The sequence below is a fragment of the Dipodomys spectabilis genome, unplaced genomic scaffold (genome assembly GCF_019054845.1).
Source record: "Dipodomys spectabilis isolate Male_0828 unplaced genomic scaffold, ASM1905484v1 ptg000147l, whole genome shotgun sequence".
Classification (NCBI taxonomy): Eukaryota; Metazoa; Chordata; class Mammalia; order Rodentia; family Heteromyidae; genus Dipodomys; species Dipodomys spectabilis.
Window position 1 is genome coordinate 15,226,306 of NW_024870824.1, and position 24,682 is coordinate 15,250,987.

At 37.7% G+C, this 24,682-nt stretch overlaps 1 protein-coding gene across 2 annotated transcripts; it reads left to right on the forward strand.

Annotated features, from left to right (window-relative positions):
- Positions 1-2,355: 2,355 nt before the first annotated feature.
- On the forward strand, positions 2,356-6,248 carry LOC122118006 (serine protease inhibitor Kazal-type 7-like). 2 transcript variants are annotated; one of them, XM_042691862.1, is made up of 4 exons: positions 2,356-2,416; positions 3,694-3,719; positions 4,678-4,802; positions 6,185-6,248. In XM_042691862.1, the coding sequence occupies exons 1-4, from the start codon at positions 2,356-2,358 to the stop codon at positions 6,228-6,230; spliced, it is 258 nt and encodes an 85-aa protein (XP_042547796.1). In that variant the 3' UTR covers positions 6,231-6,248. The 2 variants fall into 2 exon arrangements, with proteins under 2 accessions (XP_042547796.1, XP_042547795.1); XM_042691861.1 differs by lacking the exon at positions 3,694-3,719 and having other exon boundaries at positions 4,652-4,802.
- The last annotated feature ends 18,434 nt before the right edge of the window (positions 6,249-24,682 follow it).

Below are 24,682 nucleotides of genomic sequence, written 5' to 3' on the forward strand. Positions count from 1 at the left end.
CTCACATACACACACACACACACACACACACACACACACACACACACACACACACTCACACACACACACACACGTTTATCCCACACTACCATAATGAACTTATATATCCAGTCCTATGCTACAGAATGTTTTGGTGGAGCACATACTGCATTTAGGAGAGTGGTCCCATTAAATTATAACAGAGCTGAGAAATCCTGTCACCTAGTGACATTCTAGCCCTCATGATGTTGTAATGCAACACATTCTTCACATGCTTGTGTTGATGCTGGTGTAAACAACCCTAAGCCCCTGATAGTCATGGCCAAGGATAGACTATATCACTCCATGCAGTATGTTAATAACTGTGAAAGAAAATCAATGACTGCATTGCTGGTTTATGTATTCCCTGTACTGTATACTTTTCATCATCTCTGCATTTACTCCTACTCATGAAAGCTAGCTGTGTATGCTGTGTTATACAGAGGCAGGCTCATACTGTGGCTCTTAACTGTGTTATTTTCTCTTATGCTTCATTTAATATTACAATGTTTTATTTGGGTACCCTTAGGAGCAATAAGCTACACCATATATACACACATGCATACGTAAACACACATGCCTAAGTGTGCATATATATGAGGATATATATAGAGAGAGTATTTATAGACACACAAAATGTGTCTATATATAGTCATATATGTATACTCTCACATATATACATTCATATATTTATATATTATATACGAGTTTATAGTGTAGGTAGGCTGTTCTATATAGGTTTGGGTATACTCTCACAAAATTTCAGTATGACACATTTCTCAGAACACATCCCTTATTCTTAAGTGTGTATGTGTATATAAAATTTCACTTAATAGTAAAAAATATAATGTTAATTAAATACTAAGTATGGTTTAGAGATGAGGAAATAATGCATGCAGAGATTAAGTTATATATCCTAAGGAGGTCACATCTTTTACAAGAAAATTTTCAATGAGCTTCATTGGACTCAGTGCTCACAGAAGATGATGTCACCTCCCCAAAACATGTTGAGTCCAAATTTTAGGGAGTCATGCCATGCCCTTTACACTTTGCTTAATATTGTTTGTAAGTGCAGAGTTTCAGAATGTAATTAATAAACCTACTAAGCAACAACCTAAATGAACAGAGTAGGGTTTTCATACATATGTCTGTAGACAAGGAGCAGCCATTTGAACAACTGTGCTTGAACCATGTAGTTTACAATCTAACATCAGTAACCTACAGCGCTAGCTCTTCATTGATAACACCAAGAATTCCAGTAGCTGGGTTATAAGACAGGCTTTCCTGTACTTGATTATACTGCACATTTATAGCTCTCCTGATGATTACAATAGATCCCACTGGGACTGGGCACATGGGTATGGTTGCTGTTTTCCAGCTCCATCCATTTCATACCTTTCTGGGTTTCAAGGGCCTGCCTGAGAAAGGTTGCATTCATTTTCTAACCTCAGTAACTGGTGAGGGCACAGGGCAGTCATAGAAGAGTGAGGGAGAGTGACAGTAGGGTCAATTTCGGTCTGGAACATTCATTTCATTGCTCAAAAGGAAATCCTCAGAAAAACATCTTCACTTCACCTAGTCATAATATCCCCAACATTGGTTGTTCTGTTCCTATGACTGCCCCAGTGAAGGCCATGTGGTTCCATTAACTAACCATCATTAATTCAGATGTTGTTTGTGTGAGAAACAAACCTGCCTTGTTAATATCACAGAAATCTTGTGCTTCTGTGTTACCACCATGATTCCCAAGTCTTACAATTGGTACAGGCCCACAGCTTGAAATGGCATACTCAAGATCATACAGCTAGAACATTTCAATACCTTTCTCCAAGCCTCATAAATACTTCCCTTTACCAAGTCCCAGCTTGCTTCCTAAGCTCATTGCTGCAAAACTAAAGCCTTACTTTCCCGGAAGTCAAAAATATAAGCATAGCATACAATCAAGCAAACTGGTTTAAAAATCTTCCATTTGGGTAAAAAATAAGGATGTTTGAAATGTCTTCTTATTTCACAACTTGCCCAAGAAACCAGCACTTAGTCTCTTCAATGTGAAGTTTACATTTCTAAGAGTCCCCACCTATAGGACATGCAGAAATATATTTCTTACCTCAGTCAACCTGTTTGTCATAAAGGAACTAGCAATTAAGTGACAGGGACTGCAATACCACCTGGGGTGTGACATGGTTTGGGATCCTTTCAGAGCCAGCACTGACTCTGGCTGACCTCACAGGAAAGGTGGAGAAACCAAGGGTTGTATATAAACATGATCCCTAGGGCATGGCACGTTCAGCCCTGTGACCATCGTGGAGCAGCCCCTGCCTTGCTGTCATCTCCACCATGAAGATCTTTGGGGGTGTCCTTCTGCTCTGTGCAGTTACCCATTTCTGCAGCAGCTCAGGTGAGTCAGAGGACAGTGCTCACCCGCCATTGATTGTTGTTCCAAGCAGTCCCTCATGGGACGTATGGATTTAAAATGTGCTAATCTGTAAGAGAAATGGCTCTAGTCTGGAAAAAGAGACGCTTAAGCTCCAGTTCTTAGTTAAGAGATTTTCGCCTAATGTCTTCTTATTTATGTATTTGCATCCCATGGACCAAAAAGAAACCCTTTATTTTATCCACAAGTTGTACATGGCAGGCACTGGAAGTTGTTAGCATTACTGGATATTATTCTTCAGTGCAAAAATGCAACAAAAAGAAAGAACTTTCCCAAATCAGTATAAGGGGATCAAAATAAAATACATTTTTCCAGGAACCAGAATTCAGCAGTTCAACTTTTTTTTTTCTTTTTTTTTCTTTTTTTTTGCCAGTCATGGGGCCTGAACTCTGGGCCTGGGCACTGTCCCTCAGCTCTTCACCTCAAGGCTAGAGCTCTACCACTGGAGCCACAGTGCCACTTCTGGCTTTTTCTGCTTATGTGGTGCTGAGGAATCGAACCCAGGGCCTCATGCATGCGAGGCAAGCACTCTACCACTGAGCCACCTTCCCAGCCCATCTGCAGTTCAACTTTTATATGGTACCAAGTGCATAATTGAAACTTTTCTAACATACTTGTTTGTTTATTATTTGTCAGTATTAGGAATTAAACTCAAAGCCTCATGCTCTTACTTAGCTTTTATGCTCCAGGCTGGCACTAGGCCACTTGAACCACACCTCTGTTTCCTGTTTTTTAATGTTTAGGTGGAGATCAAAGTCTCTCAGATTCATCTGGTCAGATTGGCTGGGATCCTTGATCTTCAGATCTCAGCCTCTTGAGTAGCTAAGCTCCCAAACATAAACCATCAGTGCCTGGCTTTTAACAACTTGTATACTCTTGAATTCCTTCATGTCAATATGGAAGCAGAGGCTATGAAAAACAAAACGAGGCTCCACACTCTTATTATTATTGTTACTGGTTTTGGACCATTACCAAAGACACAATAAACTCCAGAAAAAATTATCATTTCATCAACAAAATGAGAACAGTTAAAAACTTCCCTTGCCTAAATCAAAGGACCCTACCCCATTAGCCATTCAACTTTTTTAGCAAATATCTGAGATTTTTTACAAGGATAGGGATACACTGAGACTTGTTGCCAGAACAGATGCAGTCTTTTATAAGAGTAGAAAAATCACATTGCTTAATGAAATCCCAGCCTTTAATTTATTTTAACATTTCCATCTATACTTGTCTTTCAGAAGTTACCAGTCAGCCTTCAATAATGGTGAGTATGTTGATTGGCATTGCAATTTCTATTGGCTGTCGCTTAAATCAACATGGTTAACCCAGTGTGCTTATGGAGGAGAAAGGGGGAAACAACACAGATAAATAAACATTTCTCATCTCCAGAAAGAATTTTGGCATAAACATTTTAAAAAATCTTTAAAAAATATTTTTATCCAGAATTAAAGGAGAAAGTCGGCTTCCAGCTAAAAGATAGATTACATTTTCACGGAAAGGACAGCACAAGACAGGCAGGACAGAGGTGCATCAGTCATTTGTATAGACTCTAGAATTAAATCCCAACTGTACTACTTATCAGAACTGACTGTATATGAGTTTCAGCGTCATTCTAAGCCTTACTTTCCCCATTTGTAAACAGAGACTAGTAGTATTTATGATATTCAATTGTTATCAATATTAAAGAAATTTTATGTAAGGGTTAAGTGGCTTGTCTGGTACTTTTAACTGCAATTTTAACTGAATGTACAAGTAACAATAGGAATTTTGCCACTAGTACTGGTATTGATCACAGTGTTGATATTATTTCTTCTGAAAGTAGTCTTACTGGGTGCTAGTGGGTCCTGATTATAACCCTAGGCTTTGATCTGAGGATCACAGATCCAAGGCAGTGGAGGCAGAAAAGTCCATGGGACTATTATCTCCAATGAACTTCCAAAAAGCTGGAAGTAGAACTGTGGCTCATGTGGTACAGTGCAAGATTTGAGCAAAAAAGCTCAGGAACAGAGCCCAGGCCTTGAGGACCTGCACACACACACACATACACACACACACACACACACACACACACACACACACACACACACACACACACAGAGCATTACAACAGTATCAGAACCTGTGAGCTGAGAATTCCAGCTGTTATAGCCTGTACAAGAGAGCTAGTGTAGCCAAATGTGAGATCTGAGAAAAAAGAAGGACTTTGTCTTGTGTCTGACCAGGTGGACTGCAGCATTTACAAAAAGTACCCAGTGGTAGCCATCCCTTGCCCCATCACATACCTGCCAGTTTGTGGTACTAACTACATCACCTACGGGAATTCCTGCTTGCTGTGTGCTGAGATCTTGTAAGTATCTTATGAGAAGAAAAGGTGATCTGGGCTGAGTTTTCTCCTTACATATTTCTCCTCTTTCTAAGATTCTGCTTAACACTCCACAAGCTGCACTTATCACCACCCAGAATGTCTGGTGAGGGACAGAGAACTGACTGCAAGGTGGTCAAACCAGGGCTGGGCAGCTGCACTGCCCACTCGGATTACTCCCATGCCCATCATAGATGCTCAGATTGCTGTTAATTGTGGAAATATAAAACCATGAATTCCCAGATGGCTTTCTCTGTGGCCAGAGCTTATACAGTGTCAATATAAACTTTGTTTTCAGTAGCAGAGTTACATACCTTTATAATGTGTGTGTGTGTCTGTCTGTGTCTGTGTGTCTGTCTGTCTGTCTCTGTCTGTCAGTCTGTCTGTCTTTCTGGTACTGGAATTTATGTCCTGGGAACTCTTCCTACCATTTTTTCCCCAATCAAGGCTGGCACTCCACCACTTGAGCCATACTTCCACTTCTGACATTTTTTGTTCGTCCATGGGGATAAGTGTCTCATGACCTTTTCTGCCCAGGCTGACTTCAAATTACAATTCTCTCATCTCAGCCTCCTGAATAGCTAGGGTTACAGGTGTAAGCCACCAGCTCTACTTTCATATGTCTTATTTAAAGAAATGGTCTTGAAATTGACACCTCCTCATCACTCGAAAAAGAGACTACTGTTCTACTTCACTTTTAAGATAATTAACAGCTTGATTCTTAGACAAACTGCAGTTCCAGCTTCTATATACTGAATTTCCCATATGTAGCCTTAAGGAGAATAAGTAAAAATAATCGAAAATAGATTCTGGTCATTGGACCAGAATTCCATGCACAGGTTTTGTTAGGTATTTTGTTTGGCTTGCACATTGTTTTTGAATAAATGTATGTAACCAAGCAGATGTCATATTTTTGATGCAAGACATGCATGTAATTTAGTACTTATTGTCATATACCAAGTCAGCTTTGTATCAGTGTTAATCCTACTTTTAGCCCCTGGATTTTAACTACTTAATTTCAATTTTGTGTTTTCATTTTTTTGTACAATTTTGGCAGAAACCACTAAGCTAAGGCTAATCCCAGAAGGCCAAGTCTACACACTTTTATTCTATTTGAGACGTTGTATTTCACATAAGAAAAGATTCTCTAACAGACACATACTGGGACCTTGATTATGTCCGTGGGCCATTGGGAGGGCAATGTGTTGCAAGTCCTCCTTGCAGTGAAGGTTCTGGCTCCATCCCAGGAGAATCTGAGGGACAAACGAAAGTGAGGTTATAATTCATCATTTTTATAGCTCTTGACAGTTTTATATTACACAGTTCTTCTTGTGTTCATGAATCTTGTTAATTATCTTTTCCCTTAGGAAAAGTGGTGGAAAAGTTCAGTTGCTTCATGAAGGACAATGCTAACTTCTCCATGGACACGGATAGACAGCACTGATTTCTTCATTACCTTCTTTATTCCTGGGGTCTGACTGACTTCTATTCATTTTTGCTGATTCTCTGGATGGGATCAGAACACGATTCAGAGCCATCTTTATGGCATGCTATTGGCCTCTTCCCTAATGTCTCATTGACAGACCGGCTGTGTTTTATACCTCAATAAAGAAATCTCCCTTCACTCCTGTTTGTATTTCTTTCTTGGGTCTTGTATAGTATCTCATTGGTAAAAGAAAATTGGAAAGGATACATTTCTTGCAACACACACACACATGCACACACATATAAACACACAAATGCCAGTGAACTTTCTCTTAGTGTCTTTATCTACTAAGACCTACTTCTATGGACCATACTAGATCTTTATGTTGGTCTCTTTTCCAAAGTTCTCTTTTATTCCAAGGTGGAATTTGGGAATTTTAGAATTTCTTTCTAGAATTATGACATAACATCTTTACACAGGAAAAGTAACTTCTCCTGAGAGAGCATACTCATTGTTGTAGGGGTCTTATTATTAGCACACTGTACTTGTTTAGAATTAAAATATATATATTCCAAGATCACCAACCTTCAGACCCAGTGAGGCCACAGTACAAAGAAGTACATCTTTTCTTCCAATTAAGAGAATTTCAAATTAAAATCTATTTTCTCTACCACAAAAACCTGCAATTAATTTCAACTGCTTCTCAAGTCTCTTTTCCATGTCTTTTTATCCCCAGTCATCTTATCTGAATCCATTATAATTAGGTATTTCCCTATTGAGGTGCATTAGAACATTTTCCAGAAACTGAATAGTCACCATTTTTGACTGACAGATGCAGAGGAATTAAAACTCTTACCTGTGTACAAATCCTTTTTTTATAAATGCAGCCTAAAATTCCAAAGACCATAATTACAATATAGAAGCATTATTAGAATGAAACTTATGTGTTTGTGAGTGCTACACTGCTGACTAAGAGTAATGAATATAATGAATATTTTCATTATAAGAATAATGAGAAAGTACTTAACACACAGTTACCAAGACCTCCTCCCTATTTATTATACTCCAGTAAAATCAGGACAGCCCCCTACAACTCTCAATTGCTATACAATCAGAATTAGAAAATTCAAAAATAGTTCCATATATAAAGGAAATACATGAGATTAACAGGAAAACATCTATGGAGAAGGTGAAATTTGATCTGAACTCAATGTGGCAGAACTATGGCTCCCTCCTAGAGCCTCTTTTAGCTCACAGAAACTGTACCTGGATTCTTATATTCTATTCTTCTATCAACTCATACCATCATCCACCTTCTCATTCAAGCACACATCACCCAGTAAGTCTCTATGAAGATGTGTGTCCATAGGTCCTTTAGAAGAAGAGTATAGCCAGAACATTCACTTGCGAGTTTGCCCACAGTAAAGTAAGAACCTCCCCACAACGATAATAACATCTTGCTTGAGTCTCTAAACTCAGAGGTTGCTTTTCCTGTAGGAGAAAGTCACAAGCTATGATTTGCATTTCCTTCATGGCTGGAGATGCCCAGCATTTCTTCATGTGTCTATTGGCCATTTTTACTTCTTTTCCTGAGAAGTTTCTCTTTAGCTCATAAGTCTACTTATTAATTGGGTTGTTAGTTTTCTTGAGGGTTGAATTTGTCGTTTTCTGTATATTATGGATATTAGACCACTGTCTGATGAGTAGCTGGCAAATACCTTCTGCCATTCTATAAGCTTTCTTTTTTAGATTATTGGCTATGTTCTTTGTCATGCAGAAACTTTTTAGTTTGATGTAGTTCCATTTATCAAGTCTTCTTTGATTTGCTGTGCTTCAGAAAGTTTCTACCTACTCCCAGGAGCCACGGTATTTCCCTTATTCTTTATGTAATAGTTCCATGGTTTCACTCAGTTAGAATGGCCATTATCAAGAAAACAACTGATCGCAGATGCTGGTGAGGATGCAGACAAAGTGGAACCATAATACACTGTTGGTGGGAATACAAACTTGTTCAACCACTCTGGAAACTGGTGTGGAATTCACCAAAAATGTAAGCATAGAACCACCCTATGATCTAGCATTTTCACTCCTAGGCATTTATCTAAAAGACTACAAATCAGGATATAGTAAAGCCACAGCACTACCACGTTTATTGCATCACTATAACCATAGCCAAGGTACTATGAAGATTTACAGTTCAGTTTTCTTCTAGGAGTTCTCATCCAAGCACAAGATTTTGTAAAGACTATTCTCCAAAAACCTATAATACCATCATTGTTAAAAATCAATAAGCCCTATAGCCAATATCTCATTAGATATTTACGTACATACATATACTGTTATCAGATGTACCCCCTCTAGTACTATTTCTTATTTTCTTTCCCCCCTTTTAAAACAATTTTAATGGGCTTCATTATAAGGTATCCATTTGAAAGTAATCAACACAAATTATAAATTTTTGAGTTAATAGATAAATTAACCAGCCTAATGTAAACATTTTGCAATATGTACATGCAACAAAGTATTACACTGTATTCCCTTCATTTGTCTAATTATATTTTGTTAAATAAAGTAGAGCTTTCAAAATAAATTCACAGACATATGACTTTAATTTCACTCTCATTTCTATTTCATTGACTTACAGGTTATTCTTATGCCATGCTGTTTTATTTACCATAACTTTAAATTCTAACAATGGGAAGTGAATCCTTCAGCTTTCTTTCTCTTTCTTTTCTTTCCTTTCTTCCCTCCTTTCTTTCTTTCTTACTTGCTTGTTTGCTTGCTTGCTTGTTTTTTCCTTTCCTTTCTTTCTTTCTTTCTTTCTTCCTTCCTTCTTTCCTGTCCTCCCTCCCTCCATTCCTTCCTTCTTTTTTTCTCTTTTCTTTTTGCCAGTCCTGGAGCTTGAACTTTGGGGTTGGGCACTGTCCCTGATCTTTTGTGCTCAAAGCTAGCACTCTACCACATGAGCCACAACTCCATTTCTGGCTTTTTTGGGTTAACTGGAGATGGGTCTCACAGACTTTTCTGCTGCCTTAGCTGGCTTTGAACGTCAATCCTCAGATTTCATACCCCTGAGAAGCTAGGAGTACAGGGGTGAGCCACTAGCACTTCAAGATACTTTTACCTATGTGGACAAAATGTATTTCTGTAAGTTTTAGAAATAACTTGTCCATTTTTCCAACAATGGCAGCTGAGATTTTGATAGGGCTTATATTGATCTTTGGATCCATTTGGAGAATATTGCCATCTTAACATTGTCTTCCTAGATTGGATCATTTTCCTAGAAAAGCACTGGCGCAGAGGGCAAAATTTGAATGGGATGTTGAGGTAAAGAGTATGTGAAATTTTTTGATTTGTTCTTATAACAGTAATTTCAAATTAAGAAACTGTGAAAATGCAGTCCTACTGATTGTCCTGCAAACCTGGTAAATCTGTTCTTAGGAAGGAGATCATCTCCCAACCCCAGGATAAATTGGAGGCCCAGCAGTGACTGCAGTACATTAATATCTATAAAGACCTGGAAAAGATATGCGAAATAGGTTGAGATTTTATGTAAAATTGTAAATAAACCACAAGATTCTTACTAGTTTCCTCATACACAACACACATTGAAAATATTTCAAGATATCTTAGGAAAGGTTAGCCCCGTTTCATAGTGACAAAAGTTTTTGCTTCAGTTTATTTTTCAGTATCAACTGTAAGCTGCTTACAAGGTTTGGCTTACATAGAAAGAAGAGCGCATTATGTTAAAAGACATTTCACATAATTCAGTGTCAATTCCAAGTACAAAGTCAAATGGAAATTAATAGTCAAGGAGTAAAAGGGGTGGGTTTGTGAGTGGAAAATTTCTTGAGAGGTTATAAAGAATGGAAGCATTGCTGCTAAAATGACCTGTCATAATCTTATCAAAGCAGAGCAACCAAGAAGAACTTTGTCAGATATCAAGAATAATCAGATATTAATTAAGCCAGGTTAGTGTCTCACAGCAGCAATCTTACTTACATGGCAGCATGAGATCAGAATTGTAGTTTGAGACCAGCCTGGGAAAATGGTTTGCAAGATGCCTTCTGAACCAACAGCTAGTGTGATATTAACAGTATGGCATGATAATTATCTCTGCCAGTGTAAGGCTAAGATCAGGAGAAGCAAGGTGCTAGGACAGGGCAGAAAGGGAAGTATACTAAATTCCATCTCAGTGGAAAGAAGCTGAGGCTGGGAGAAAGAGGCTGAGCCTGGAGATATGCATATCTGTTCTGGTGGAAAGTGTAAAATAAGAGAATCACAATTCAGGTGTAAGCCCAGGGAGGGGAGCAGGTAAGTGATTGAATACTTACCATCACCTCCACAAATGTGGAGACTTGTGAAAGTTATTCTCTTGTTTAAAAACCAAAGCAAAATATGGCTCTTTGGTGGCTTCTGCTAAAGAATAGCTCTGGACTCTGATCAGTCTGAAGGCTTAAGACATTAGCATCTCTCAATTGATAATAGAATGAAGAGGAAGAGTGGTTCTGGTAGGAAAATGTTAAAAATATTAGGACCAGCTGTGTTGAGCACTTTTCCTAAAAAAAAAGTTTAGCAAAGGATATGCAGTAATTTCAGTGCAAATGTGAGATTCCATTTCCTTACCTGTACATCAAATTTTTAAAAAATGAAGATAATGATGCTGGACAGATTGGTTGTGAAGATCAAACTTTATAAAAGAAAGGAAAGTACTTATATAAATTTTAGTCTCCTATAGAGGTTAAAAAATCAATTTGTGGACATAATTCAGGATTCATTAGGTTCTGGTCACTTGGAAATGGGATTTTCAGTTACCTGTCTTTTACAAGAAAAGAGTTCCAGTACCCATCTGACATCTTTGCAGTATTCTGATACTGGAAACAGTTCATAATTCAGGAAGGATCTAAATAGCTGAGCACTCACTAGATGTGAGTACTTTGAACTTCATTTGACACTTTGTTCCATTGAGGATTTCAGCTTTCATACTACTCTTGGCTCTTGGCTCTGGCACTTACAACTATATTCAATGAGTATCTCTCATACCAATGCTTCTTTCCTGATACCAACAGTTGAACTCAACTCTAGCCACATAATACTGAGATATGCTCATTATATATCAATAGTAATGATCATCTGATGTGATTAAATATCAAGGGTTGGGTGGATGTAAATAGACAATGCATGTCAAATGCTAATCTGTACATACTTTGTAATTTGTTAGGGAGACCCTTATTTGGACTCTGTGCAGACTTGATTATATGTATTATATGTAATATATTATATTATGTATAATAATTATATAAAATATATTATATAATTATATAATAATTACATATATTTTTATTATATTATATTATATATATATTCAGTTGTGGAGTGTGCCTGGGCTCTTGTGTTCACTTAGGGCTCTACTACTTTGAGCCACAGCTCCATTTCTGGTTTTCTGGTGGTTAATTGGAGATAAGAGTCTCAAGACCTTTCCTGTCCAGGCTGGCTTTGAACTGTGGTCCTCAGATCTCAGCCTCAGTAGCTAGGAATATAGGCATGAGCCAGCAGTGCGTTGAGAAAGGTATATTTATATGGCGAGCTGAGAATTGTCACAGATTATCTCTTTGATAAAATTAGACTTTTCCTGAGTTTAATATTACAGTGTCTTTTTTTTTTCCTTTTAGCCATAGGTTATGCTGCACTGAAAAAAAAGGTCAGTACATCCATCCTGATATAAAAGTCCTGCTGCTATTCAGTATCAAGAAAGAAACATTTAATGATCTATATTAATTAAGTGTCTGTATTTAAAGGCTTACTTTTTCAGTATAAAAACTTGGTTTTCAAAACTGCAGATAGCTGAGGATAAAATTGTCCTAAGGTTCTGAAGTTCATCTGATGTGTTTACAGTCCACAACCTTCAGTATGCTTGTAGAAAACAAATGTGGAGAAGTCTTTCCCAGGAATTTATCTGATTCCACAGGTAGCTTCATTGTGGTTCCTTCATCCGCCCCGCAAAAGAGGATCATCCTGCAAAAGAGGATCGCGAAAGAGGATGGGGGTCCAAGGGTCAAGAACACAGCAAGCACCTTTAAAAGAGATGGGGGGGGGGACCACGCAGCATAAAAGGGGAGGAAAAGGAACCAAACAATCATCCAATCAGATTTTAACTTAAACAACTCGGGCTCTACCCACTCAACTTCCTTTCAACGCCATCTTTGCTGCCCATGTGCCCCACAGCTCATTATCTTGACTCTTCTATAGGAATTTAAAACTCTAATTTTAAAAAAATTATATTTCTGTTACCATTAAGTACTTGTCCAAAGGTATAACCAACCAACAAGGCAATTTATAAATGCAAGCATCTTGATCATTGTCACGCATTTCATCATTCTCCTCAATTCCATTTGTCTGTGTACTGGAATGTGTAACAAGTTGTTATAATCAATAATTATGGAAAAATTACTAATGATGTCATGAAAATTCGAACAGTTATCCCTGTTACTTTCACACTTGTGTTTATATTGGAGTTTTGAGTAAAAAGAAACAGCAGGAAATTTTATCCAGAAATTGAGCCACACTTTTGTGGGAGCCAATAAAGTGGGACTGCATTTTATTTTAAATTTTATTGTCTTTTATTTTGTTGTGAAGGTGCTATACAGAGGGACTACAGTTACATAAGTAAGGTAATGAGTACATTTCTTGTCGAACATTGTTACCTACTCCTTAGTTTTTCTCCCACTATTCCTCCCTCCCCCATTTCTCCCCTACCTCCCCAAAGTTGTAAAGTTCATTTTCAGCATAGTGTCTTGTGAATATTATTGTTGCATTGGGTCACCCTGTGTCCTTATTTCACCATTTTGTTATACCTTTCTCTTCCCCAAATCAGACATTCTAGCTATGAAGAAGTCTGAGATAGGTGTTTTGGAGCTTGCCCTGGAAGCAAAGTCTGTGAAACTATTATCTCCAATGAACACCAAAAACAGCTGGGAGTGGAGATGTGGCTCAAGTGGTAGAGTGCTAATTCTGAGCAAAATATAAAATCTCAGGGACAGCACCCAGGCTCCGAGTTCAAGCTTAGGACCAGCACAAACAACAACAACTAAAAAAAAAAACAACCAAAAAGCAAACAAACAGAGCCCTCCAATTTGTAGGAGTGGGGAGTCCGTGATACCTTTATATCCACACACATTCTGTCAGTAAGAGTGAATTACCCTAGAACTTTGAAGAAAACATAAAGTCATCCAGCTTCAGTTTCAGCCTGGTAATCTGTTGCTTAAACTCCATGTACAAAGAAATCACCAAGCATCATGGTCCATGTTAGATTACCTCCAAGGGCAAGAATCTTCTTATTATGCATGCCCATCCACAAATTTTATAATAAGCTATGCTTATTATTCAGCTTCAGTAAGAAACTTTGCCAGTCTTAAGATCTCCTAATTATTGATACCAAAAAGAAAAATATGTGAAAAGTCTATGGAACTTGTTCTGTATCAGAGTATTGCATCAACAAATTATGTGTTGAAACTGCAGTTTTAAAAAAATCTCATCTTAAAAATGAAACAACCAAAATAAAATAATGAAACCCATAAAGAATTTTTTAAAAAGAGGTACGGTGGCTAAGAAAATATAATAGAGGATGTAAAATTGATCAATGTACATTATATGTATTTATGGAAATATCTCATTAAGACCCATTTGTATAATTAATATATAATAATAAAGTAAACAAGATAGTCAAAAGTAATTTAAAAGTTATAAGGCAATCTTCTTTACGTTTCTTATGTATTGATCTAGGACTTGAACTCAGGGCCTAGGTGCTGTCCCTGAGCTTCTTTTACTCAAAGCTAATGCTCCACCACACAGCTCCAATTCAGGCTTTAAAAAAAAAAGCAGTTTATTAGAGATAAAAGTCTCATGGAGTTTATTGGAGATAAGAGTCTCGTGGACTTTTCCTCTCCAGGAATGTTCAAGCAGTGATTCTCAAATTTTACCTTCCTGAGCAGCTAAATTACAAGTGTGAGCCATCAGCACCTAGCATGGAATAATCTTCTTAAGTTGGTTAGCATCAATTCCAAAATAGAAAGTGATCGTTCATAGAAACATTTATAGAATTCATAGAAACATCTAGATGTTTTTAAGTACTTTCAAAATAATTATAAAATGAAAATAAGCAACTATTTTATATAACATTGTAGACTTTTACTTAATGAAAATTAAAATCTGAACTGGTTGCCAGTAGCCCTGAGTACAAGTCACAGTAGTAGCAAAAAATAATATATCTAAATCCACTACAAAGAGTCCTCTAAACAAATGTTTCTTTAAATAAAAACAGTGATTAAGATGTTTCCAGGGATATAAACTAATTGCAGTATATTTTGATGTAATCAACCTCTGTTTTGAAAAGCTTCTCACATTGCCATTACTCTCTTTAAACATATCAGTAAGTGGGAAATTTGAGTACATATTTTGAGGTTCATTGGTGACTCATTCGTTACTATTTTCACACTACAGAGACACTGGCAATGTACTTCAATTTGCATATCCTGGACCTTGTGGAATCTATCTTCTGAGTCCAAATGTCTTCTAGTATATCTACCCACAAGACATATTTCTTTTCCCACATAATTATGCCATTTGACCTAACCTTACCATCACTCATTAATTAATGTCTTTGTAGAATAAAGTAGACTTGAATGAAATAAATGCACCATTGACTCTTTTTTGTTAAAAATAGATTTTTAATTAATACATGCTTGTGACTTTGGAGGCAGAGTGAAATCTTCTAGACTTGCTTTTCTTTGAGGTGATGTCTAGTAGAGTATTTTAGGGAAATATTCTGGAAGAAGAGAGTGCCGGTTAAGACCACTAATCAGAACCAGGAAACCTAGGGCCTTGAAGCTGATACATTCTTCTTACCAGGCTAAATATCCCTTGTATATTACTTGCATACTAAAATGTCTGATATAGTTCTGAAATGTATCAGTTAGAAGGAAACGTCAAGGACAAAAATCTGAAAATCCTGCTTTCTCGGATGTCTTTGGTGCTTAAAATGCTGAGAGCTGCTTTCAACTGGGATTTCTCTCAACTTGTTTGTGACCAGAAGACACTGAGAAAGTGGCCAGTAAAGAGGTCTGATGTTGGGGCTGGGAAGGTGGCTCAGTGGTAGAGCGCTTGCCTTGCATGCCTGAGGCCCTGGGTTCAATTCCTCAGCACCACATAAGCAAAAAGAAAAAAGCCAGAAGTGGCGCTGTGGCTCAAGTGGTAGAGCGCTAGCCTTGAGCTGAAGAGCTGAGGGACAGCGCCCAGGCCCAGAGTTCAGGCCCCACGACTGGACCAAAAAAAAAAAGGTCTGATGTTTCTCTTTCTCTAAGGTTTGAGCTCAAGTCTCAGACATAAAAATTGTTATCCCACTAGTATATATTTCTAAATGAATAAAGAAAGTGCTTTATCATCTTTTAACCCATGTTGTTTCCAGTATTCAAAACAGTAGCATGTATTATTTTTGCAGTCTGTCTTGAACTGTTACATAGTGTCCAGTATGATTTCCTATTATACAATTAACTATCAGGTAGTAGATTTTGAAAAACAATAACAAAAATCTGTGATTGCCATGAGTTTGCCTGGTGGACAGAGGTATTTCTGATTGAGGCTCTAGAACTTCCTGATTTTTTTCTAATTCCCACTCTGTCACAACTAAAACCTCTTCTTGTTTTGTCCTGAGCTACAGATGTATCAATATCCTGTCAGAGTGGACAGACCATATTTATTTGACCACAGAGGCCAACAAAGTCATATGATTACAACAAGAGAAAAAAATATACAACCTCCCATTAAGGACTTTGAGATCGTTTTTTCAAAATTGTTCTTATTTGGATGTAATTTTTTTTTAATCTATCTTGTATCCTTGAGGCAATTTTCAGAGTAGAAAACAGGTCTTGTCATCTTTTGTATAAAATGTTTGTTTTTCTACTTCCTGACCTACAAAAGTACCTAACAGACACAAGTAATTTTAAAGAAAATATAGATTGAATGTATTTAAAGGCATGTATTCAATATCTCAATAACAAATAGGACAAGTATTATTCAGCTAACATCACTGATCAGAAAGAACCATCTTGCTAACTTCCACAATGGATAAATGTTTTCAGAGACTGCAGAAGTATGAATGTCCTTCAGAGTAGAAAGGAAGCAGAAGTAGAATCTACTGACAGGTGGTAGCCTGAATCACAGTTAAGAATTGAAGTTAGGGGAAGTGGAAATGTGGCTCTAGGGGATAGAATTCTAGTCTTAAGTGGAAAAAGGTAAGAACTTGAGGCCCTGATGTCAAGCCCCACTACTGACACACAAACACCTACACACACACACACACACACACACACACACACACACACACACACAATATGAATTAGAAAAGAAATATAAAAAAAGTTCCTTCCTTTCCTTCTTTCCTTCCTTGCTTCCTTCCTGTTTGTCTTTCTTTCTTTCTTTCTTTCTTTCTTTCTTTCTTTCTTTCTTTCTTTCTTTCTTTCTTTCTTTCTTTCTTTCTTTCTCTCATCTCTCACTTTCTTTTTCTTTCTTTCCTTTTTCTTTCTTTCCTTCCTTCCTTCCTTCCCTCCTTCCTTCCTTCCCTCCTTCCTTCCTTCCTTCCTTCCTTTTTGTTTTGGTCCTGGGGCTTGAAATCAGGGCCTGGGCACTGTCCCTGAGCTTATTTTGCTCAAGGCTAGGCTCTACCACTTGAGCCACAGTGCCACTTCCAACTTTTTGTGAGTGATTTATTGGAGATAAGAGTTTCATAGAGTTCCTGCCCAGGCTGACTTTGAACCATGACACCATGATCTTCAGATCTCAGCCTCCAGAGAAGCTAGGATTATGGGCATGAGCCATCAATGGTTGGCTATATCTCTTTTATATTTTATTTTTAATTTATTTTTGTCGGTGGTGGGGCCTGAACTCTGGGCCTGGGTACTGTCCCTGAGCTCTTCAGCTCAAGGCTAGCACTTTACCACTTGAGCCACAACGCCACTTTCAGCTTTTTCTGCTTATGTGGTGCTGAGGAATGGAACCCAGGATCTCATGCATACAAGGCAAGCACTGTACCACTGAGCCACCTTCCCAGCCTATATCTCTTTTTTATAGTAATCTTTTCACTCAAAATAAAGTAAGAATCACAATAGAAATTCAAGACAATAATTACAATCATCTTTATTTATTTAGGGGCCAGTCCTAAAGATTGACCTCAGGGCCTTGTACTTGCTAGGCTTGTATAGTATCACTTGAGCCACACCTCCAGTCAAGCTTGCTTGCTTGCTTGATTGCTTGCTTGCTTGATTTTTGCCAGTCCTTTGTGCTGACCCTGAGCTTCTTTGGCTCAAGGCTAGACTCCACCACTTGAGCCACAGTGCCTCTGCAGGCTTTTTCTGAGTAGTTTATTGGCGATAAAAGTCTCACCATTTCTTGCCCAAGATTGCTTCGAACTGCTATCCTCAGATCTCAGCCTCCTGAGTAACTAGCATTACAGAATGAGGGGCTCAGCAGACCTTTTGTTAAAGAACAGGTCTAGCACATCTTTCTGTCCAGTTTTTCCCTAAATTTCGGTCCGTCTGATCTTAGCCTCCCTAAATAGCTGAGATTGCAGACACTAACCTACACACACACACACACACACACACACACACACACACACACACATTTCTGAAGCTCTGTTACTGCTAGTTATATAAACATAGGCAAGTTTTTAATTTCTCAGACTCAGCTTCCTTTCTTTTCAGTTAAAATGGAACTGAGTTTGTACATAGTCCATAGAAATTTGTGAAATGTAAAACAAGTTTACGAAAGAGAATTGCAGAGAATAATCACAGCATATAGTTACTTGGTAAATATTAGTATAAACCTTAAAAGTACATGCCACTGGTGGCTGCATTCCTCATACTTGATGGGAGAAGGAAGTGCAAGGCAGGAATTGTCCTTATAGGTTTCCTAACAGACATTTATATTGCTTCTTCTTGAATCCCTAGCATGTATAGAAGCTCATTACCACCATGTTATATATCTCTTTACTTGTCCTAACTGTGCTCCTCTATATAACAGAGAGAAAACTCCACTAACCTTCTTAGTATCTTTAAGACAGTTCTTGAAACTCCCTGAGTTTCACATTTGTTGAAATAAATCTTGTACACACTCCTATATAAAATGCTGTCCAGCAGGATGCATACAGATATGCATATACATTATGCATACAGATCTTTGGATATGTTTAGATTATAGCCTTCCTGAAGGTAGCTTTCAAACATTCTATCATACCTAATTGTGTTATAAAACATAGACAGTACTTACTGACAAGAAAAAGGAAAGTTAAAAGTTAACGAATAACTCCTCTTTTACCTTAAGAACTATGACAAATATACTTTTCAGCACAAATAGGAAATGGAATTGTGACTGGCAAAAATACTAGTTGACTTAACGGTATGACTTAACCTCTTGAATAGTATTGCCCTGTGTTCCTCAGGCAATGTCACAATCCCAAGTCCCATAACAGACCATCTATACAAATTTTTAGATGTCTACAATTACTTCCAGAAAAATAATTGTAAGCTTTTTCACCCAGCCTTTGTGTGTGTGTATGTGTGTGTGTGTGTGTGTGTGTGTGTGTGTGTGTGTGTGTGTGTGTGTGTGTGTTAGGCTTGAACTTAGGGCCTGGGTACTGTCCCTGAGCTTTTTCCTCTACACTAGCACACTACCACTTGAGCCACTCCACAACTTCTACCTATTTTGTGTGGTTAATTGGAGATATGAGTCTCTTGGATTTTCCTGCTTGGGCTGTTTTGAACCAAGATTCTCAATTCTAAACCTACTGAGTAGCTAGGATTATAGGTGCAAACCACAGATACCCTGCTATCACTCAGCCTTTTGAAGTTATGTGTATTATGACCATTAGAATTTTAGAAAATACCTTTCAGCCCATGAACTCCAGTGCAAGTGATACTGCTTGTCGTCTTGAGTGGAACCATGGAATTCCTCTTTGAAAATGCATTTTGCATAATGAGTTTAGCAAAATTCACATCATTTTATTCAATTCTTGGCTCAAGTCATTTTCTAATGCTTGTCATAGTGAGGAGTATTGCTCTTCATTTTGACAATGACCACACAACTTATGATGACTAGCTATGCATGGCCTTTGAGACAGAGCATAATAGAGATTATTAGTTTTTGGTCCATCAAAATATACTTGACCTTTTAGACACAAAGCAATCTTGCAAGCATGGTCAAATCATTAAGAACAGCCCAGCTTCATCACCATTGGATTCATTCTTAAGAAATCTGTGAAGATTCTCATTCTTGTATTTTGACAGTGTCAGAGATCTTCCCTCTAGAAACACCAATAAGTCAACTTCCAATACAGAATAGGTAGATTCACAGATGCATCTCAAGTCTCATACTGACTCTATTACAGCATCAAATTCAGGGCTCTTGTGCATTCATTCTTTACAAGAGAGCCATGTCCTTAACCCTTTCATGCTGTAATTATATTTTTGGAGTAGGGTCATGCACTTATATCTGAGCCATCCAAAGGCCACCATAATCCTATTCATGCTTCTAGGTAGCAAGGAGTACTAGATTGTGCCACCACACCCAGTTGAGATGAAATCTTGCTAACTTTCTGCCTGGGCAGGTCTAAGATTAGCAGTCCTCCTGATCTCTATTTTCTAAGCAACTGGAACTAGCATCCAGCCCTATTTTTTTCTTTTTTTACATCATAGAAAGAAGTGTCTAAAATGGTTTGTTTCTATTATTCAGACTCAACACTGAGAAAAATTTGAGAAGAATCCTAGAGAAATCCATGAACAAATCTTATGTTTTGAAGATTTCTATCCTTAAGAGTTAGGCTTAACATTCTCATTTCTATTTGGATGAACCTCCCTATCTCTATCATAACCTTGGTATAGAACTACTTGTCTTACATGATCTCCAAACTGGTACACTGCTATTCAAGTCAGGTAAAATAACAGATATAACATAGAACAGCCTTGAACTCCCATGGATATCTCTGATGATATAATGTTTCATGTTTCCCATGAAAGTCAAGGGTGGTAGGGGTGGGTGTGGTAGCAATAATGGTTAAAGTCATGGCTCTAACAAGACATAATAATTTCCTCTGGGAATAAGGGAGAGAGAGAGCCTGAAATTTAGCCCTTTAATGTAAAATTGTGAGTTCTCTATCTTATCAGTTCTCTGCTCTGGAGACAGTAGGCCAGAACCTGGAGACTGAGAAGGCAAAAAAGTTTATTTTGAAAAACAATTCCCAGAAGTATTCACCCTAATTTAATCATTCTCATATTTGTTTCCTTTTGATTATTGAAAAGGAGAATGTAGAATAGACTTAAAAGCTACAAATATATTTCTAATGAAGATAAAATAGCTATGTGATGACTTAAAAAGAAATAACCAAGCAGTGAAATCCAACAATGTTGAATCATTCCGTCATACTCTGGCTGGAGAGCCTGTTAAGGATGAAGTTATTTTTCATGGAACTCTTAGTCTCTGTTGACCTAGTGACATTTTCCTTGGTGACACATGTAAATAGATCACTTGAGAATTTACTTCACAATGAGATTTGAAGTTCTCATAATGGGTTTATGGCCCTTAGTTCGGGAGCAGTACTGACCCCTGAGAAGCTTGCTAGTAAACGTGACTAAAGGATTTCAGGTGTATGACTTCTGTTGCTCTTCATGGAAAAGACAAAAACTTTCTTCCTAGTTATTTTGGCCACAGGTTGTCTCTCATGTAAGGATCTGTCAAACAATCTTGGGGAAGAAATGAACTTTAGGATAGGTAGCAAGCCAATGATAATTGTTATTTGGCTGCAGAAAATTTTGGCACTTTTCAGTTAATAGTTGTTTAAGATTCTAAAAACACTCCCATAGTCAATTTCAGAGGAGGTATTTTGAGAATCTATACGAGTGGTAATCTTCATGTGACAATTTGTCCTCGGTTGATAATTTCAACTTCTCTCGCTCTTATTATTGTCTTTCTCTCTCTTTCTCTCTCCTCTCTGTCTCTCTCTCTCTCTCTCTCTCTCTCTCTCTCTCTCTCTTCTCTCTCTCTCTCACACACACACACACTACACAAAGCACTGTAGGTTTTTACTTGAGTTTACTACTAGAACATAACTAGATGGTATCATCTTAAGAGAGAGTTCATATCCTTTGTAACTCCAGCAAAGTGACACCAATAATAGAATCTCATGGCATAAAACAATCTGCCCATTGAAAAGCACAGGTAGAGAAGTGAGGAGAAATTTCACTTGCAGCAGTCATTGAAAGAAATCAAGGTGTCAGAATGTAAAATATGAAGGTCAAATTTATAGTTACTACATTGGGTAAGGAGATACTGACCCAGAGATTTCAAGCAAAAAAAGAGTCTTTGTTATAAGCAGATAGAGTGTAGACCAAGGGTCCATTCAAGGCAGGAGATATTCAGAAATGTAGGCAAAAAAGCATGATTTGTGTCAGGAAGCAACCACAATGACTATAAAGAATTAGATCTTTCAAAGGGGTCACATTGACCAAGGTGCACTGTACTCATAAACTGACATGTTTAATTGAAACACCTTTGAACAACCACTTAAAAATGAAAAAAAAAAAAAAAAACCCGGGCACTGGTAGCTCATGCTTATAATCCTAGCTACTCAGGAAGTTGAGATCTGAGGATAACGGTTCAAAGGCAGCCAGGGCAGGAAAGTTTGTGAGACTCTTATCTTCAACTAACCACCACAAAACCAGAAATGGTGCTATGGTTCAAAGTGGTAGAATGCTAGCCTTGAGCAAAAGAGCTCAGAAACAGCATTCAGGCCCCGAGTTCAAGCCCTATGACTGGCAAAAAAAAAAAAAAAAAAGGAAAAGAAAATGGAATTTTAAAATTGAGCTGGCACTAAATGAGTAGCTATAGAGCCAGCCAAGTAAGAGTACAAGGCCCTGAGTGTTCAAGCCCCAGAAAAATCACAAAAACAAAAACATTAAAAACAAAAACAATAGCTACAATGAAAACACCTCATGGGATGGCTATTTAAAATGTATGCACTCAAGGTAAGAGATGTGATTTGTAAAAATTGGAGATCAGCCATTAAACACTGGCAAGGAACTTATATCACAAAACTATAAGACATGCTTGTCAAATAACATTTCTGAAGCATTTACATGAAGCCCTCCAGTGCAGAGGCTGTACTGGGAATGGGGAAGTTAGGCAGTCTTGTTTCAGAGGCCCCTGGCTAAGACTTTTATTCCCTTACAAAACAATGACTCCTCCACTTTTAGTTATTTCCCAAAGCATCTTATGCTGCTCTGAGTCTTCATAAGCGTATTTATGAATAAGTACTTAATGAAGTATTGAGTATAATAAAATCATTATTCTTTCAAAAACAAGAATTAGATCTTTCTCTCAAATATGTCTACAGTGTCTAAACAGCCTGACAGTGGGTGGTGCCCTTACACCTCAGAGAATGAAACTTGAGTTTAAATCCCTTCTGCCTAAGGCCAAAGTCAATATTAAATCGAGGAACGGGGCTAAGGCTGAGTTTCCAGTTGAGACATCATGGGTCACAGGCATAAGAAGAAAAAAAGAATGTTTTGAAATGAAATAAGGGTGGAGAAACTACTTCTTACTTTCATGATTGCTCATTTGTATTTACTATTTAATGGGATAATTAGCTATTTGCCTCCCAACACTTCGTCATTTTATTTGATTCTTAAACATTTTTATTTCAGATATTTTGGGGGACGATTTATTTAAGGTAAGTTTCCCACTTCCATCTATTGTAGAATTTCTTTAGTTTAAACTATAAGCAACTGTCATCATCTATTCACTTTCAGCCTACACAATCACCATTTAATCTGAATATGTATATCATAACCAAACTTGGGGATACCCAGGATTCATCTCTGACTTCCTGTTTTCATGTCATTATATACTGTTGGCAATTAAAGTACCTGATTGGTTTTTTGATGTTTTCTCTCCTTCCCTGAACTTCACTGTACTTGCTCATGTTCAGGTTCTCCTCACTTGACAAATTTTGCTACAATAGACATTTACTAGTCTTCTTATATTTCAGCCGATCCAGGTATGGACTAAATTGAGCCTCCTGGTTTATGAAATAAGAGTTTTCTAGAACAAAGACAAGCTTATTTTGTTCCCATATTACCTACAGGCTAAAACAAAGTTGAATAGTGGGAACAAGGCAAATCGCCTAAATATTGCAAAATATTTTCTACCAGGCTCTTAACAGAAAAAGTCCCCCCCCCACCAAAAAAAAGGGGGGGAAAAAGAAAAAGTTTCCCAAACTCTGCCCCTGTCTTGAGGATGTTTGTTTTTTTTGGGGGGGGGGGTGGGGAAGGGTCCGGTTGTGGGGCTTGAACTCTGGGTCTGGGCGCTGTCCCTCAGCTCTTCAGCTCAAGGCTAGTGCTCTACCACTTGAGCCATAGTGCCACTTCCGGCTTTTTGCTTTCTGCTTATGTGGTTCTGAGGAATCGAACCTAGGGCCTCAGGCATGCAAGGCAAGCGCTCTACCACTGAGCCACTTTCCCAGCCCCTTGAGGGTGGGTTTTCTAAAACATAAATCTGAATGAGACTTTTTTTCCTGCTTAAAACAGTGACTCTCAGTGTTTTCAAGATTCTAGGTACTGTGAGTTATTTGAGGCCCATGATATTTCCAGTTTTGTGTTTTCGTATATATAATTCCAACTGTCCTTCTCATACAACCAATTTTAAAAGTCACTTCCATCATTTAAGAGCCTTCCTAAATATACCATGTGGACTTAATCAGTGTAGGAAGAGCCAGAACACATAGTTTCTCACAAAGTAACTTAAATACCTTCTAATAATCCATTAGTTGTTATTTTACTTAACATGCCAGTGAATCTATTCGTTTTCATAATTACAGTTTTTCTTCAATTTTCTAGAAAAAAATGATAACTTCCAAACTATTATTAATATATTTAAGACAAATCTAGAACTGTTAAAAAAAAGTTTGGAAAGTTTTTAAAAATTCAAAGAAATATTTAAAGAAAAATATCATGTGACCTTGAAAGAAAGACACGAAGTGTCTCAAGTTGACAACATTGCTGTAATGGGAACCGCTAAAGGCTTACATACAAGAAACTAGCCGAATGTAGTATGTTCATGGACAGATATACCATGAAGTGAAACACTGGAGCAGCAGAATGTACAGTGTTACATAATGCCCGTGAACTTTCCTACCTGTCTGTAGACAAATCTTGTTAGTATTTAAGACCATTTATGAGCGTCTTACTGCAACCCTGGTAGTATTGAGAGAAGCAAAGTGGAGAAATAGGCGGAAGATTTAACTCTGGCAGGTCCTTCTCTTACTACTCAAGAATCTTAATGCTCAGATGATTGGAATACAGCTTATACAAGAGCAGGACTGCACAGCGTGTTCTGT

Coding starts and splice junctions, on each gene's coding strand:
- LOC122118006 (XM_042691862.1), top strand. CDS start 2,356: ATGAAGATCTTTGGGGGTGTCCTTCTGCTCTGTGCAGTTACCCATTTC. Junction 3,720..4,677: donor CCAGTCAGCCTTCAATAATG/GTGAGTATGTTG, acceptor GTGTCTGACCAG/GTGGACTGCAGCATTTACAA. Junction 4,803..6,184: donor TTGCTGTGTGCTGAGATCTT/GTAAGTATCTTA, acceptor CTTTTCCCTTAG/GAAAAGTGGTGGAAAAGTTC.